This window comes from Miscanthus floridulus, chromosome 18 (genome assembly GCF_019320115.1).
Source record: "Miscanthus floridulus cultivar M001 chromosome 18, ASM1932011v1, whole genome shotgun sequence".
Classification (NCBI taxonomy): domain Eukaryota; kingdom Viridiplantae; phylum Streptophyta; class Magnoliopsida; order Poales; family Poaceae; genus Miscanthus; species Miscanthus floridulus.
In genome coordinates, this window is record NC_089597.1 from 41,673,682 (window position 1) to 41,687,885 (window position 14,204).

The window sequence follows — 14,204 nt, forward strand, 5'->3', positions numbered from 1 at the left end:
TTTATTTAGGGATAGAGTAAGTGAAAGACAATTCAGTGAGTTGTGCCTCTATGGAAAATGGGCATCGACCCTAGTGCCTATGGAAAATGTGCTTCCTAACTTAGTTGCAGAATGTTAGATGGATATAGCTAAAACTAGGATGTGGTAGGTGGCGTTGCTGTACATGTATAATTTTTTTTTTTTGCCCAAGACTGTACATGTATAACTTAGGAGTAGAATGTGTGGAGTATAATGTGTGGTAGTATAATTATAGATGGACTTGTACTTTGTTAGGGCCATAACTCAGTGCTGTTTTAATTTGCTGGTTATGGATGAAACGTCCATAATTAGCTAGGTGGTTGTATTTTAGTCCGATACGGGCTTAATAGGATTGTTACCAACATTAACTTATATTATGGATGTCATGTATCATTCCCATGGTCATTTCTCATGAATATTTCATAATTTTTTTCTCCCGTTGCAACGCACGGGCATTTTTGCTAGTAACTAATATAATATACTCAAGGGATTATGTAATTGGGCATTAGCAAACCAAGGAATAAAAGGGGTTTGCATAAAGATAAATGTCATCTATCACTCTACATCTAAACTTAGCATAGATAAGTGATTAGCATGAGCATAGAGTTTTACCCCAACATATACACCTCTGTAAAATAACAAAACATAATCTTGAAACTTTAACAGAAGTGGAGAATTGCAGACTGCAGCTGGCTCATAGTGGCAAGTAGATGACGCCGCAGTATAATACTAGCAGATTTTGAAATGGGAAAAACTGTTTGTCCTGTCAAACGTATTGCGTGATGCTCATTTGCTCACGCAGTCCCGAAAGGACGACATCCCGCGTCCACCTTGAACTTGAAGCGGTTGATCAAATCCAGCAGGTTCGCGTGCGACGATCCGCCTTTCTCCACGGCAGTCCTGGCCTTGGCCGCAAGCCCTCGTGCCTTCCTCCTCCGCTCCTCCCCCTCGTCTCCTCCGTGCATGATGTCCCTCACCGCCTTCTCCACCACATCTCTGGCCACCACGATCTCCTTCTCCTCAAGCTGGTACATGAGCGGCTCCGTCACCCCGACGTCCACGCCGATCTCCAGCACCTCCACAGCGAGCTTGGCGTTTAAGAATTGGTCTGAGAAGTGCGGCCACGTCACCACCGGCAGCCCGGCCGTGACGGCCTCCATGGTCGAGTTCCACCCGCAGTGCGTCACGAAGCTGCCGGTGGCTGCGTGCGACAGGATCAGCACCTGGGGCGCCCACCCCCTGATGAGCAGGCCGCGCCCGGCGACGCGCGCCTCGAGCTCGTGTAGGAACTCGGCCACTTCCTCGCCGTATTGCTCGGCGTTCTTCACCACCCAGATGAACGGGTGCCCCGAAGCCTCCAGCCCGAGACCGAGCTCCACGACCTGCTTCGGCTGCGCGTGCGCGAGGCTCCCGAAGCTGACGTACACGACGGAGTTCGGCTCCTTGCCGTCGAGCCACCGGAGGCAATCGTCAGCACCGATGGCGGCGGTGTTCCCTCTCGACGCCAGCGTCGCAGTGCGCTGGTGGAACAGAGACACCGGCCCGACGGTCCACACCTTCATCGCCCTGGCTTCCGCGTAGCCGGCGACGTACTCCGGCTCCATCTCCACGAAGCTGTTGGTGACGATGCCGTCGGCCTCGGCCAGCACTTGCTCGGTATCGTCCGCAAACTTCTCGAACCCGGGGACCCCCCGGAAGAAGCCAGGAGCCTGAGCCCTCGACACCTCGATCCTTTTCTCCAGACCGGGCACGACGACCAGCTCGTGGTCATCGGCCACGCCGTCGTACGCGTTGAACCTCTCGACGTTGTGCTGGCAGAGGAGGCAGAAGGCGCACATGCTGAAGAAAGAGAGCCGCGGGACCTCGAGGCTCGCCGCGAGCTCCCTAGCCCACGGGTGGCAGAAGTCCGCCACGACGCACGTCGGGTACGGCGCGTGTTCGCGGAGGTGCCGCTCCAGCGGCTCCCGGAGGCGCGCCAGGGCGCGGAAGTAGTTGGTCCAGAGACTCGGCGGCACCTTGTCGACGTCGTCGGCGCCGTCGGGCAGCCCTTCCGCGGCGAGGTAGAGCGGGAGCTCCACGAGTCGGACCGCCAGGCCAGACTTTCGGGCGAAGTCGAGGGTCGGCCGGATCCGCCCGGTGTTGGACGGGGTGACGACGACGCTGGCGAGAGCGCCGTGGGTGGCTAGCAGCAGCGCGGTGTCGACCGCCGGGATCAGGTGTCCCTGAAACATCAGCGGGATGAACACGAAGTGCGCCTTGACGTCGCAGCCGCCGCTGTCGTTCGCCGTCGGGCGGCCATTCGCTAAGTCTTCTATTGCCATTTGGCAGCTTTTCAAGCTCGATCCGAGAGGACCTACTGTGTTAAGTGTTCTTGCTTGCGTGTTTTGGGCTTTCGATAGGATTCTTGTGTGTTAGTCCGATGTCTTAAATAGGAAACAAAGTTTTGCGGGCGGCGAAAACAAAGGTGGTGGAGGCATCGGCGGGAACGACGGTTCCAAGGCCTGATGCACATCATCAACAAGGCTATATCGCACCTGACTAGACTAACTGAGAGACACCGCAATTTCATTGCCACTACTACCTTTGTACTGATCGACTGCATAACAAAAGGACGCTGCTTACAAGTTACCAGTGACGTAAACAATGATGTTGCAACTCATTCTAGAATAAGAGGCAGTGTAGGTTTGGCATACAAGGCGTTGTTAACGCTCTTAAATGAAATGGGCAATTGCTCATGTTTCTTTAAATCAATAGCTAAAAGTATTCTTTGTGTCACTTTGTTAAATAAAGCAAGGCAAATATTGCTAAAATCTCAGTTACCCTTTTAGAGAGCTATACGATACCTGAACTCTGCTGCTTTAGAGTTCACAGTACAGAAATAGTTTTTTTTAACGCGCTTTTTCTTCCACCAGCGGTTTATAAAGAGTAGGTGCCAGTAGGATCGAAAGCATAGGCCCAAGGACATACACTCTGTTCGTTTGGGCTTGTTTGGCTTATAAGCCGTACTTTTTCAGCCAACGAACAATATTTTTCTCTCATACCAAATCAGCCAACAATACTTTCAGCCAAACGAGCCCAAACGAACAGGGCGATGAACCAGTCAATATAGACAAGTTTCCACTAGCGGTTGTATAAGGATACCACCAATATAAGTATATCTATTTGTTCTGACGATGGTTCACCTAACCTACCATAAATATTATAAATAGATATCAACATGGCAACCAGTTAAGACTTAAGAGAACCGCTATATATTTATTTGTACTAGCGGTAGCTTAAGAAAATAGCTATGTAAGACCATTTGTACTGTCGTTTTTCTTAAGCCACTCTTAAGCCACGGACAAATATTTCTATAAACACTCTTAGGGCGTGATTGGTTGCCCTGCTGGTGGCGTCCAAAGGCCCATCTGGCATAGTTTCGTGCACTTTGATCTTGTTTGGTTCATTGCCTTGAACCATTTGCCTGCTTCCTTCCAACGCCCCCCCCCCCCCCCCCCCCCTCCATCCCGCATGCCTCAGTCATCTCGATTTGGCCTGCCCTCACGTGCCGGAATGGCTTAATTCACGCATGGTGCAGGGACCCATGTGTGATACACCCAAAACTCTGATGCATGCATGCAACCAAACATGACATCGTCTCGTACTGAACCAACAACAAAGACAACCAAACACAGTAAAATATATAGTCTCATCATGGCTAGAAAGAGCCACGACAGCCACTCCATCCCGGCTCGCCGATCCCGGAGCAACCAATCACGCCCTTATCCCCGACGGCACAGTATGGCACTTTTTTTTTGCAAAGTTCTCAAGTTTACAAACATAGCCTAAAATATTACTGCTATGTCCGATTTTTTTATAGCGGAGTTGTGTTTTCTTCTTTATTTCTCTATTATATAACTTGTTTGCTCCTCTACTTACCATTTTGTTTTGGAGCATTTATATAAAATTCTCTATATATATGATACCGGCAAACTAACTTATTTCTTATGTGGCTCTCTAAAGTTTAGAGTACCCTATTTACAATATTATTCTAAATACTAAACAGTAAACAGTCAGGCACCTACTGTTTAGCTATTATTTAACCTAAACGGTCACTTAAATGGGCAAAATGGCTGTTTAAATGGACTAAACGGCAAATTAAACGAAAACAATGTACCACTATGCAGCATTTATACTGTGTAAATGGGCTAAACGACCGTTTAGATGAATAGTGCCTATTGACACTAGCTCAGAAATTTATGTCCCCGTCACTTTTGCTAGCCATCTCGGTTAAAATGTTGAGTCACCTTGTCAGATGTTTGAGGATTGGATGGAAATGCCCCTAGCTTCTTGTTCTCTCACCCTTCCCTCCTGTAGCTCCTGTGGCCCATGCCAGCGGATCCCTGTGGCCATGCGGGCCAGGAGCCCAGGAGGCATTCACACTCGCATCCTTTGCAGGCCACAGGAGCCAGGGCACGGGAGCCGCTCGGCTGCTTGGGCCATGGGCGCCTCTCAGGCCAGTTTCGGGTGCCGCTCTGTGCCCTAGGCTAGGGCCAACGGTGGTGTTTAGGCCAGTCATGCAGGTAGGTGCAGGGAAGTTTGCTAAAAAAGGTAGGTGCAGGGAAGTGGCATTGGCACATTGGCGGCTCAGCTATGGAGCATGCTTGCAACGCGTGATCATAATGGCACTCAAACCTAAAATGGGTCTTCGACAGTACTATATTAGTCTCTAACCGTACTTATACAGGAGACCTATTTTAGGTGTCAGGAGAGACATAACATAAATCTAAGTATCGCCTCTCCTAAAGACCTATTTACACAAAGAATTCTCTTTTGGGTCTTGTTGTTGTTGAAGAAGAAAAATGGGTATTGAACCTCACTACATCAGATTCTCACACTAGGAACGTGGGCATTTTTACTGTAGGGGTGGCTGGGGTTGGGGGTGCCCCTACAGTGGGCGTCCTCGGGCCCCAGCAGCCCAGCCGCCCCTACATATGGCACTGTAGGGGCGGCTGGTAACCTGAGCCGCCCCTACAGTTGGGGCTCATCTGTAGGGGCAGCTCAATCACCAGCCGCCCCTGCAGTGCCCATTTGTAGGGGTGGCTGCCACCAGCCGCTCCTGCTGTTCGACTGTAGGGGCAGCTGAATCACCAGCCGCCTCTACTGATGGCGCACGAATAAATAGCAGCCACCCCCTTCTTCCACCTCGGGACACACTCTTCTACATAAAAAAAGGTTGAGAGGCCTTAGGCTCCTCCTAAAAATTGCTCTATTAAGGGGGAGGTTTTGATCTCAAATCCTTTGATGGAGAGGCTCTAAAAGGTAAGGAAATGCTTCTCCAACTCTTTATTTGAAGTTTAATTCATTGGTTAGTGAGTAATTTGATTTTTGGTTTTCTCTCTCTTCCATGGAGCTTGAGCTAGTTATGAGTGAAATTGGACCCTAATTTTCACTATACTAGGGTAAATTAGGTAGGAAAGTAAGATTGCACCCTTTGTTAGTACATCTTTGTTGATTTTAGTGTAGTATTAGTGAAGTTTGATGCATGTGTCATGAAACCCTATATCTAGATCTAGATCTAGGATTTTGTTTTTTTTTCTTTTTCAATTTTTTCTTTATGTGACTAGGGTTTGCATGTAGGTGAATGTGTAAGATTTTAATTGTTGCTAATGTGTAAAATATCCTCTACCATGGCTACTAATTATCATTTAATATTTATTTTGATTCCTTTCTATAATGTGTGCTTTTAATTAGTTATGGATAAATAGGCCATTAATTAATTATCCTGTACCATGAAATTGGAATGGAGTTTGCATGAAAGGTAGTGGATGAAATATTAAATGTTGCTAATTGTTTTCTTTGAAATTGTTTATTTAAACCAATTAATTTATATTTTAAAATATTTATGCATTAATAGTCAATTAATTAACTATCCTCTACTACCATGGTGCGTGTCTCAGGTATATACAATTATTCTCGAGTAATATTCTTTCTTTGGTTGTTTTGTTTCTATAAGATGGACTACATGAACTCTTGGATGTATGGTTTGTTAAGACACGACGCTCTTTTCCATGATGAGGTGGACAAATTCATTAAAGCCGCAGAGAAGCATGCAGCGACGTTGAAAGAAAATAGTGACATGATTATTTGTCCTTGCAAAGATTGCAAGAACCTTATTGCATTTCAAGATGTGAGTACCATCAAAGAATATCTGATTAGGAGAGGATTTGTTCCGGACTACATAGTGTGGATTCATCATGGTGAAACAGTGCTTGTTGATGACAGCGACGATGATCTAGCTGATGAAGCTGAAACCCAAGCATACTTGTCCCGATTCACAGACGGTCTTGAGCAACAAATGGATCATGACTATGGCAATCAATAAGGTGGTGGCTTTGGCAATCAACAAGGTGGTGATGATGCTGGTGGTGCCAGCAATGATGGCGAAGCACATGAGGGGGATGCAGATGACGGTGACAACTTGGACGAAATGCTTAAGGCCTTTGGACCAGAAATATTAGAAAAGAGCAAGAGGGGTCTAGAAAATCTTGAGAGGGTGACAAAAGCATCGAAGAAGACTATGTATGATGCTGAGAAGGGCTGTCCGATATACTTCACACTGCTACATTTTGTGCTTGAGCTACTCATCCTGAAGGCTAAGTATGGCTGGTCAGACTGCAGTTTCGATGATCTGTTGTGCCTCATGTCACGGTTGTTCCCATGGTCGAACACAGTTCTCGCCAACACATACTAAGTGAAGAAGGTTATAAGTCCACTCACATTGGGGGTTGAAAAAAATCTATGCATGCCCCAACCACTGTATCCTTTTTTGGCGTGGCACATCGTTCGAGACTTTAGATACATGTCCTAGGTGTGGGGCTAGTCGGTACAAGAACAATGACCTTCAAAGTGGGGTGGAAGCCTCCACAGGAAAGAGGAAGAAGGGTGGGAAGAAGGTGGTGTAAGAATCTCAGCCCCCAAAGGAAACTCCATTAGGCAATGATGCAAATAAGAGAAGAATTCCTGCCCTGATTATGTGGTACTTGCCAGTGATTGACTGCTTGAGACGTATGTTCCTAAACCCTAAGGAAGTCGCACTGATGACATGGTGGGATGATGAGCGCAAGGTGGATGATGATACGATCGCACACCCGGCCGATTGTAGCCAGTGGCAAGCGTTCGATGCCAAGTACAAAGCAGAATTCAGTGATGACCCACGGAATGTACGGTTTGGCTTGAGCACCGATGGAATGAATCCCTTCAATGAGAGGATGACCGACCACAGCACATGGCCAGTCATCTTGACCATGTACAACCTCCCAATGTATTTGTGTCAGAAGAGAAAGTACCTTCTCCTCACCATTCTTATCTCCGGCCCTAAACAACCAGGCATTGATATAAACGTGTTCTTAGAGCCTCTGATGCAAGAAATGGAGAGGCTATAGAGGTATAGGGAGCCGATGTACGATGCGTTCTGGTGGGAGGACTTCATATGCAAAGCAATAATATTTGTTACTACCAATGATTACCCCACGTTGTTTGCCCTGTTTGGACAGTTCAAAGGCAAGACTGGATGCTTAATCTGTTTGGATGGTACTAAATGGGTGTTCCTAGATGGATCCAGGAAGATAGTTTACATAAGGAACCGGCGCTTCTTAAAGATAGGTCACAAGTACCACGGCAAAATGTACCTAAGATACTATGGCAACATCCCGGAGGATGAACCCCCTCCAGAGAGACGTCCAAATTATGGTTTCAACTTGTCTTTTTTTAAATTTCAAAATTTAAAAGGTTCAAATTTAGTCAAATGATAAGATAACCAAATAAAAGTTGTAGATCTTGATGAGTTGAACAACTTTTGTATTCATCACTTTTACATCTGAAATCATTTAGGGTTTGAAAATTTGGTTTGAAATCATTTAGGGTTTGAAATCGCTTTTGTATTCAAATTTGAAAGGTTCAATTTTTTTCAAATGACAAGATGACCAAAATAAAAGTTGTAGATCTTCATGACCTCTACAACTTTGATGTTTATCAAATTTTCATATGAGATCATTTGGTATCTCAACATTATTTTAGTAGTTTTGATTTTAATTTTTTAAAATTTAAATTTTTTCCCCCATTTGTACAGGTTCAATTTTGTAATTTTAAACTATTGTAGTTGTTTTAGTTATTGTATATGTAAATATATCTATAAAAATAATTATAAAATTTTATACTATATTATTTATTATTTACATGTGAATAATTTATTTTGATTTAGAATTTTTTTTAAAAAATATTCAACTGTAGGGGCGGCTTATAACCTTAGCCGCCCCTATAGTGGCTCTGAGGTATATTACAGTGACCGTTGCTGTGGGCGCTAAGTGTTGGGCAAAACTAAAAAGCAGTCCCAAGGCCCACACGATAGAGAGACACAGAAAAGAAGCACGCGGACAGAGGGCGCCTCCCGGCCCGTGACTCCAATCTTCCGTGCCTTTTCCCCCAAATCTTGCAACCTTTCCTCTCCTTCGCATTCCAATCGATGCTCCCCACCACCATCGACTCCCTCCTTCCCTCACAGGTCACTGCCGCCGACTCCCTCATAGGTCGCTGCCGTTGACTCCCTCATAGGTCGCCGCCACCAGAGATCCTAAGCCCCGCCACCAGGGCCCTTCATGGCAAGGTCGTTCCACCGCCGCCGCAAAAACGTTGTAAGCCCGTAACCCTAGGCCCTTCCACCGCTTTGGATGGTCTGTGCTCCGCTGACAGGCAGCGTCGCCGCTTGGACTCATCTGTGCGCCGTTGTTGCTGCAGGTTCTTGCATCACCATCGCAGGTACCAGCAAACCTAACCTCTCCTCTTCCAATCAACTAATCCCAATTTTCCCCAAATCATACCCTAGGAAACTTGTCGATTTGTGTGGCTGCAAGGTACATCATTTGGCTTTGCCGTACGCCAGTCTCATATTTCCGCAAGATTGAGGGTAAGATCTACTATGCATCTCGTTCTTTCTTCTATGGACTATTTTCTTTCACTTTGTAATGTACTCAATTTATGTTCTATAGTGGGTGGGGCAACCCTCTGGGTGATTCCGACTTTTCTTCTTTTCATAGTTCAACATTTACTATCCAAAAGATAAAAGCGATCCAAAATTAAAATTAAAATGTTTTTGTACTAGTTGTGCCATTGTCATTTATTTGTGAACATGAGAGTAGGAGGATGAATCCTTTTCATGAATCATCAGCCGAAATTCAATGCCTGGATGCAATCCAGAACATGCAGTAACCTGTAGTATTTCTCTGCCTCTTGCTATTAGCTAACACGGGCATCTTTGTCATAAGGTAGTTTACTGTCCAATCTCATCTTTTTAACTATTTCGACAACTGCACTTTCTTGTTCTAGCATTTTAACTACTCTGGCTATATTTTGTGGATCGATTATACTGAATTCCATTGCAAATTAGTCTTATTGCTTCAGGCCATATATTTCTTCATTGGTTCTGATGTGACATGACTTGTAATTTTTTTGATTTTTGATTCTGCTATTTTTTATAGTTAAGAGATTATAGATAGGTTCAGGCTTTAATTAGAACAATACATGAAATCAGGGCAGGTTGTGGCTATGAAATCAGGTGTCATCCATACACTAGACACTGCAATAATACCTAGGCCTTGTGCAGTAGTGTGATCCCATCTAAAAGTAAAAACTAATGCCAGCTATTTCTGCAGGTTCCCATTGACGGTATAATTATTGTCTATTCACTCACAAAGGACAGTACTTGAGATGATCGATTTCTAAGATTTAATCTGTCTGTAATTAATCGTCCAAAAAACATCCACCATGTTGGTATTTATTTTTTGCAGGTCATTGCTGACAAAAAAAACGAATAGAGATACCGCCTGACATGCTTAAGGAAGAAGAAAGTAATATGATAAGATTACCCGACTCACATTATTTTTGCTCTTAGTTGACCTGTTGAAAGGTCCTAATATGGCTAGAGGGGGGTGAATAGCCTATTTAAAAAACTACAAATCAATTAGAACAATTTGATTAGTATGACAAATAGCGTAAGCAAACTTGCTTTAGCTCTACAAGGGTTGTAAGCCACCTATCCAACAATTCTAGTTGCAATGATTACTTAGGCACACAAACTTGCTACTCTAAAGAGCTCAACTAGATGAATATAAATAATAAAGCAAGCTCTCAATTCTAATTACACTAAAGAGTTTGTGTCAACTAGTTTGCAAGAATGTAAATAAATGAGTAAGGTGATTATACCAACGTGTAGGGGATGAACCAATCACAAGATGAATATATAGCCAATCACCGGGAGAATGCCAAAGGCAAGAGACAATCGATTTTCTCCCGAGGTTCACGTGTTTGCCAACACGCTACGTCCCCGTTGTGTCGACCAACACTTGGTGGTTCGGCAGCTAAGAGGTGTTTCACAAACCTCGTCCACATGATAGGACACCGTAAGAACCGACCCACAAGTGAGGTAACTCAATGACACGAGCAATTTACTAGAGTTACCTTTCGGCGCTCCGCCGGGGAAGGTACAACTCCCCTCACAATTACCGGAGACGGCCACGAACAATCACCAACTCGTGCCGGTCCTCCACCGCTGCTCCAACCGTCTAGGTGGTGACAACCACCAAGAGAAACAAGCGAAATCCGCAGTGCAACACGAATATCAAGTGCCTCTAGATGCAATCACTCAAGCAATGCACTTGGATTCTCTCCCAATCTCACAAAGATGATGAATCAATGATGGAGATGAGTGGGAGGACTTTGGCTAAGCTCACAAGGATGCTATGTCAATAAAAATGTGCAAGAGTTGTCCCTTGAGCCGACCATGGGGCTATAAATAGAGACCCCATCAAATAGAGCCGTTATACCCCTTCACTGGGCAAAACACGCTCTGACCGGACGCTCCGGTCATACTGACCGGACGCTGGCCCTCAGCGTCCGATCGCCCGATGAACGCCACGCGTCACCAGCTTCAAACGTTGTTCGTTAGATTTGAACAGCTATGAAGCTGACCAAACGCTCCGGTAAAACTGACCGGACGCTAAAGCCCTAGTGTCCGGTCGTTTCCAGTAAGCTCCCTGAGGCATATTTTTTTGACCGGACGTGTCCGGTCCACCTTGACCGGACACATACTAGCGTCCGATGCAATACCCTAGCCACTGTGCCGTCTGACAGCTCGACCGGACACAGCCTTTCAGCGTCCGGTCGCTGAGTGACCCAGCATCCGGTCAGTAGACTGACGCCAGCATCATTTCGATCAACTCCATTTCAACTCTAACTTCTTCACCCTTGCTCAAATGTGCCAACCACCAAGAATTTTACATCCGGCGCAATAGAAAATAGGCATTTTATTTTCCCGAAAGCGCCAAACCCATCTCAACCCTACAAACACCACCTCCTTTGTAGATGTGCCAACACCACCAAGTGTATCACCTTGTGCACAAGTGTTAGCATGTTTTCACAAACATTTTCAAGGGTGTTAGCACTCCACTAGATCCTAAATGCATATGCAATGAGTTAGAGCATCTAGTGGCACTTTGATAACCGCATTTCGATACGAGTTTCACTCCTCTTAATAGTACGGCTATCTATCCTAAATGTGATCACACTCACTAAGTGTCTTGATCACTAAAACAAAATGACTCCTACATTTTATACCTTTGTCTTGAGCCTTTTGTTTTTCTCTTTCTTCTTTTCCAAGTTTAAGCATTTGACCATCACCATGCCATCACCATTGTCATGATCTTTGCCATTGCTTCATCACTTGGAGTAGTGCTACCTATCTCATAATCATCTTGATAAACTAGGTTAGCACTTAGGGTTTCATCAATTAACCAAAACCAAACTAGAGCTTTCACCTGTATAGGATCTGATGCTTATGCTGTTTCGTCTTGAGAGTCTTTTCTAAAGTAGCAAACAGGGACCAAGATTTGACTGTTGTGTTATCCAAAAAAAGATTTGATTGTTCTATGTTTCATATAGATTTTCTGTCCTTGCATCACTAATAGAATAAAATACTCAAGGGCAGTCCTAAATTAATTGATAAAACATACACAACATATTATACTGTAATTTAGAGATACATATTATACTATTGCCATTAGTCCTACATGCATTTTTTTGCTGCAAGGACTTGTGGCACTTATCCATGCACTTTCCTAATTAAATGAGCTGCTAACTACAGATTTCACACTACCTAAAGGTCCAAAATTATCCATCACGTTGGTATTTATTTTTTTTGCAGGTCACTGCTAACAAAAAAACAAAGAGATACTAAGTGACATGCTTAATGAAAAAGAAAGTGACATAGAAAGATTACTGTCAGCCACCGCGCAAGCTATTGATGGTAAGATGAAGTATGCCTTGTGTTGTTGCTGTATGGGAAATATTGCTTTTGGGCTGCTTTAGTTTGTTCCAGTGCTGCTTCCATCCGAGGGACCTTCAAATTTAAAAATCAACTTGATATGCATGTTCTAGAAAAGCTAATGTTCGTTTGACATTAGTGCTACCTATGTCAGGATTAATGGATTTAGCTAGATATTGTAGATAATGAGATAAATCATTTGGGCTAGATATCTTCTGGTGGTGTTCATCTAGCTGGGAACTTAAAAGAGTACAGCTCTGTGATTGTTTTAATACATTTCATCACCAACTTGATGCTTAGGCTTGTTTAATCTATCTGCATCCATATAAAATTAGAAATTCAATTGATCTTGGTTTCTTCAACATAGTAAAGATTGCCCTTCCAACTTGAGTTGCATCAGGACTCACTAACTACATTCCTTGTAGAATACTGGATATGATGCTTCTAGTTTGCTCAGTGGCAGCAAAAAAAGATAACATGAACCTGGAACGAGTTTGTAGTGAATGGCATACTATGTGCTTGTTGTGCAAAGGGCCTGTTAGGAAGCAGTAGCTTCATGTCCTTGTATTGACCAAGGACTTGTTAGGATCCAACTAGTAGCTTCATGTTGACCTGTTAGGAATGAAGCATTGCAAATTAAGTTTTCCCCTGACTTTATTTGATAGACTTTTGTGAATTATGACTTGTGATGATGTTCTAAATAATGGTCTTGTGTTTGTGGATGTATATATGTATATTTGTGGCGGTCAGATTTGAATTTGAATTATATATATATATGTGGTCAGATTTGAATTTGAATTATTTATTTTTTTGGTGGAAAATCCACTGTAGGGGCGGTTCTTCATTGAACCGTCCTTACAAATACACACAGCAGGAGTGGCCGGTGATACAGCCGCCCTTATAGAAGTCCACTACAGGGGCGGCTAATATTACCAGCCACCCCTATAGAGGGCACTGTAGGGGCGGCTGAAAACACCAGCCACCTGAAAGCTCTAGTTTGATTTTGGTTAATTGATGAAACCCTAAGTGCTAACCTAGTTTATCAAGATGATCATGAGATAGGTAGCACTACTCCAAGTGATAAAGCAATGACGAAGATCATGACATTGGTGATGATAAAATGCTTGAACTTGGAAAAGAAGAAAGCAAAAAACAAAAGGCTCAAGGCAAAGGTATAAAATGTAGGAGCTATTTTATTTTAGTGATCAAGACACTTAGTGAGTGTAATCACATTTAGGATAGATAGCCGTACTATTAAGAGGAGTGAAACTCGTATCGAAATGCGGTTATCAAAGTGCCACTAGATGCTCTAATTCATTGCATATGCATTTAGGATCTAGTGGAGTGCTAACACCCTTGAAAATATTTGTGAAAATATGCTAACACTTGTGCACAAGGTGATACACTTGGTGGGTGGCACATTTGAGCAAGGGTGGAGAAGTTAGAAATGAAAGAGAGTCAGTCGTGCTGTTTTTGCAGTGACCGGACGCTGGTCTCGTGTGGACCGGCACGTCCGGTCAGGCAAGGCAGTGAAGACCTAGCGTCGATCATATGACCAGATGCTAGGGTCTCTGTCTGACCGGACGCTGGAAGGCAGCGTTCGGTCATGATGACATGGCTGCACAATGACTAGGGTAATGCACCGGATGCTGGGCTGTGTCCGATCAAGGTGGACTAGACACATCCGGTCGGCAAAAGATGGTTTTGGGAGCTTACTGGAAACGACCGGACACTGGGGTCTAAGCGTCCGGTCAGTTTTGCCAGAGCGTCTGGTTAGTTAATAGCCGTTGAGATCTGGCGACTCAGGTTTAACTCAGAATGACACATGGCT

General features: G+C 44.4%; 1 protein-coding gene across 1 annotated transcript; it reads right to left on the bottom strand.

Annotated features, from left to right (window-relative positions):
• Positions 1-713: 713 nt before the first annotated feature.
• Positions 714-2,394, bottom strand: LOC136523007 (UDP-glycosyltransferase 73C12-like). Its single transcript, XM_066516792.1, has one exon. It carries the CDS (start codon positions 2,337-2,339, stop codon positions 813-815), a length of 1,527 nt encoding a protein of 508 aa, XP_066372889.1. The 5' UTR covers positions 2,340-2,394; the 3' UTR covers positions 714-812.
• Positions 2,395-14,204: the final 11,810 nt, after the last annotated feature.

Excerpts from the sequence above, each read along its gene's own strand:
- LOC136523007 (XM_066516792.1), bottom strand. The coding sequence starts at position 2,339 with ATGGCAATAGAAGACTTAGCGAATGGCCGCCCGACGGCGAACGACAGC.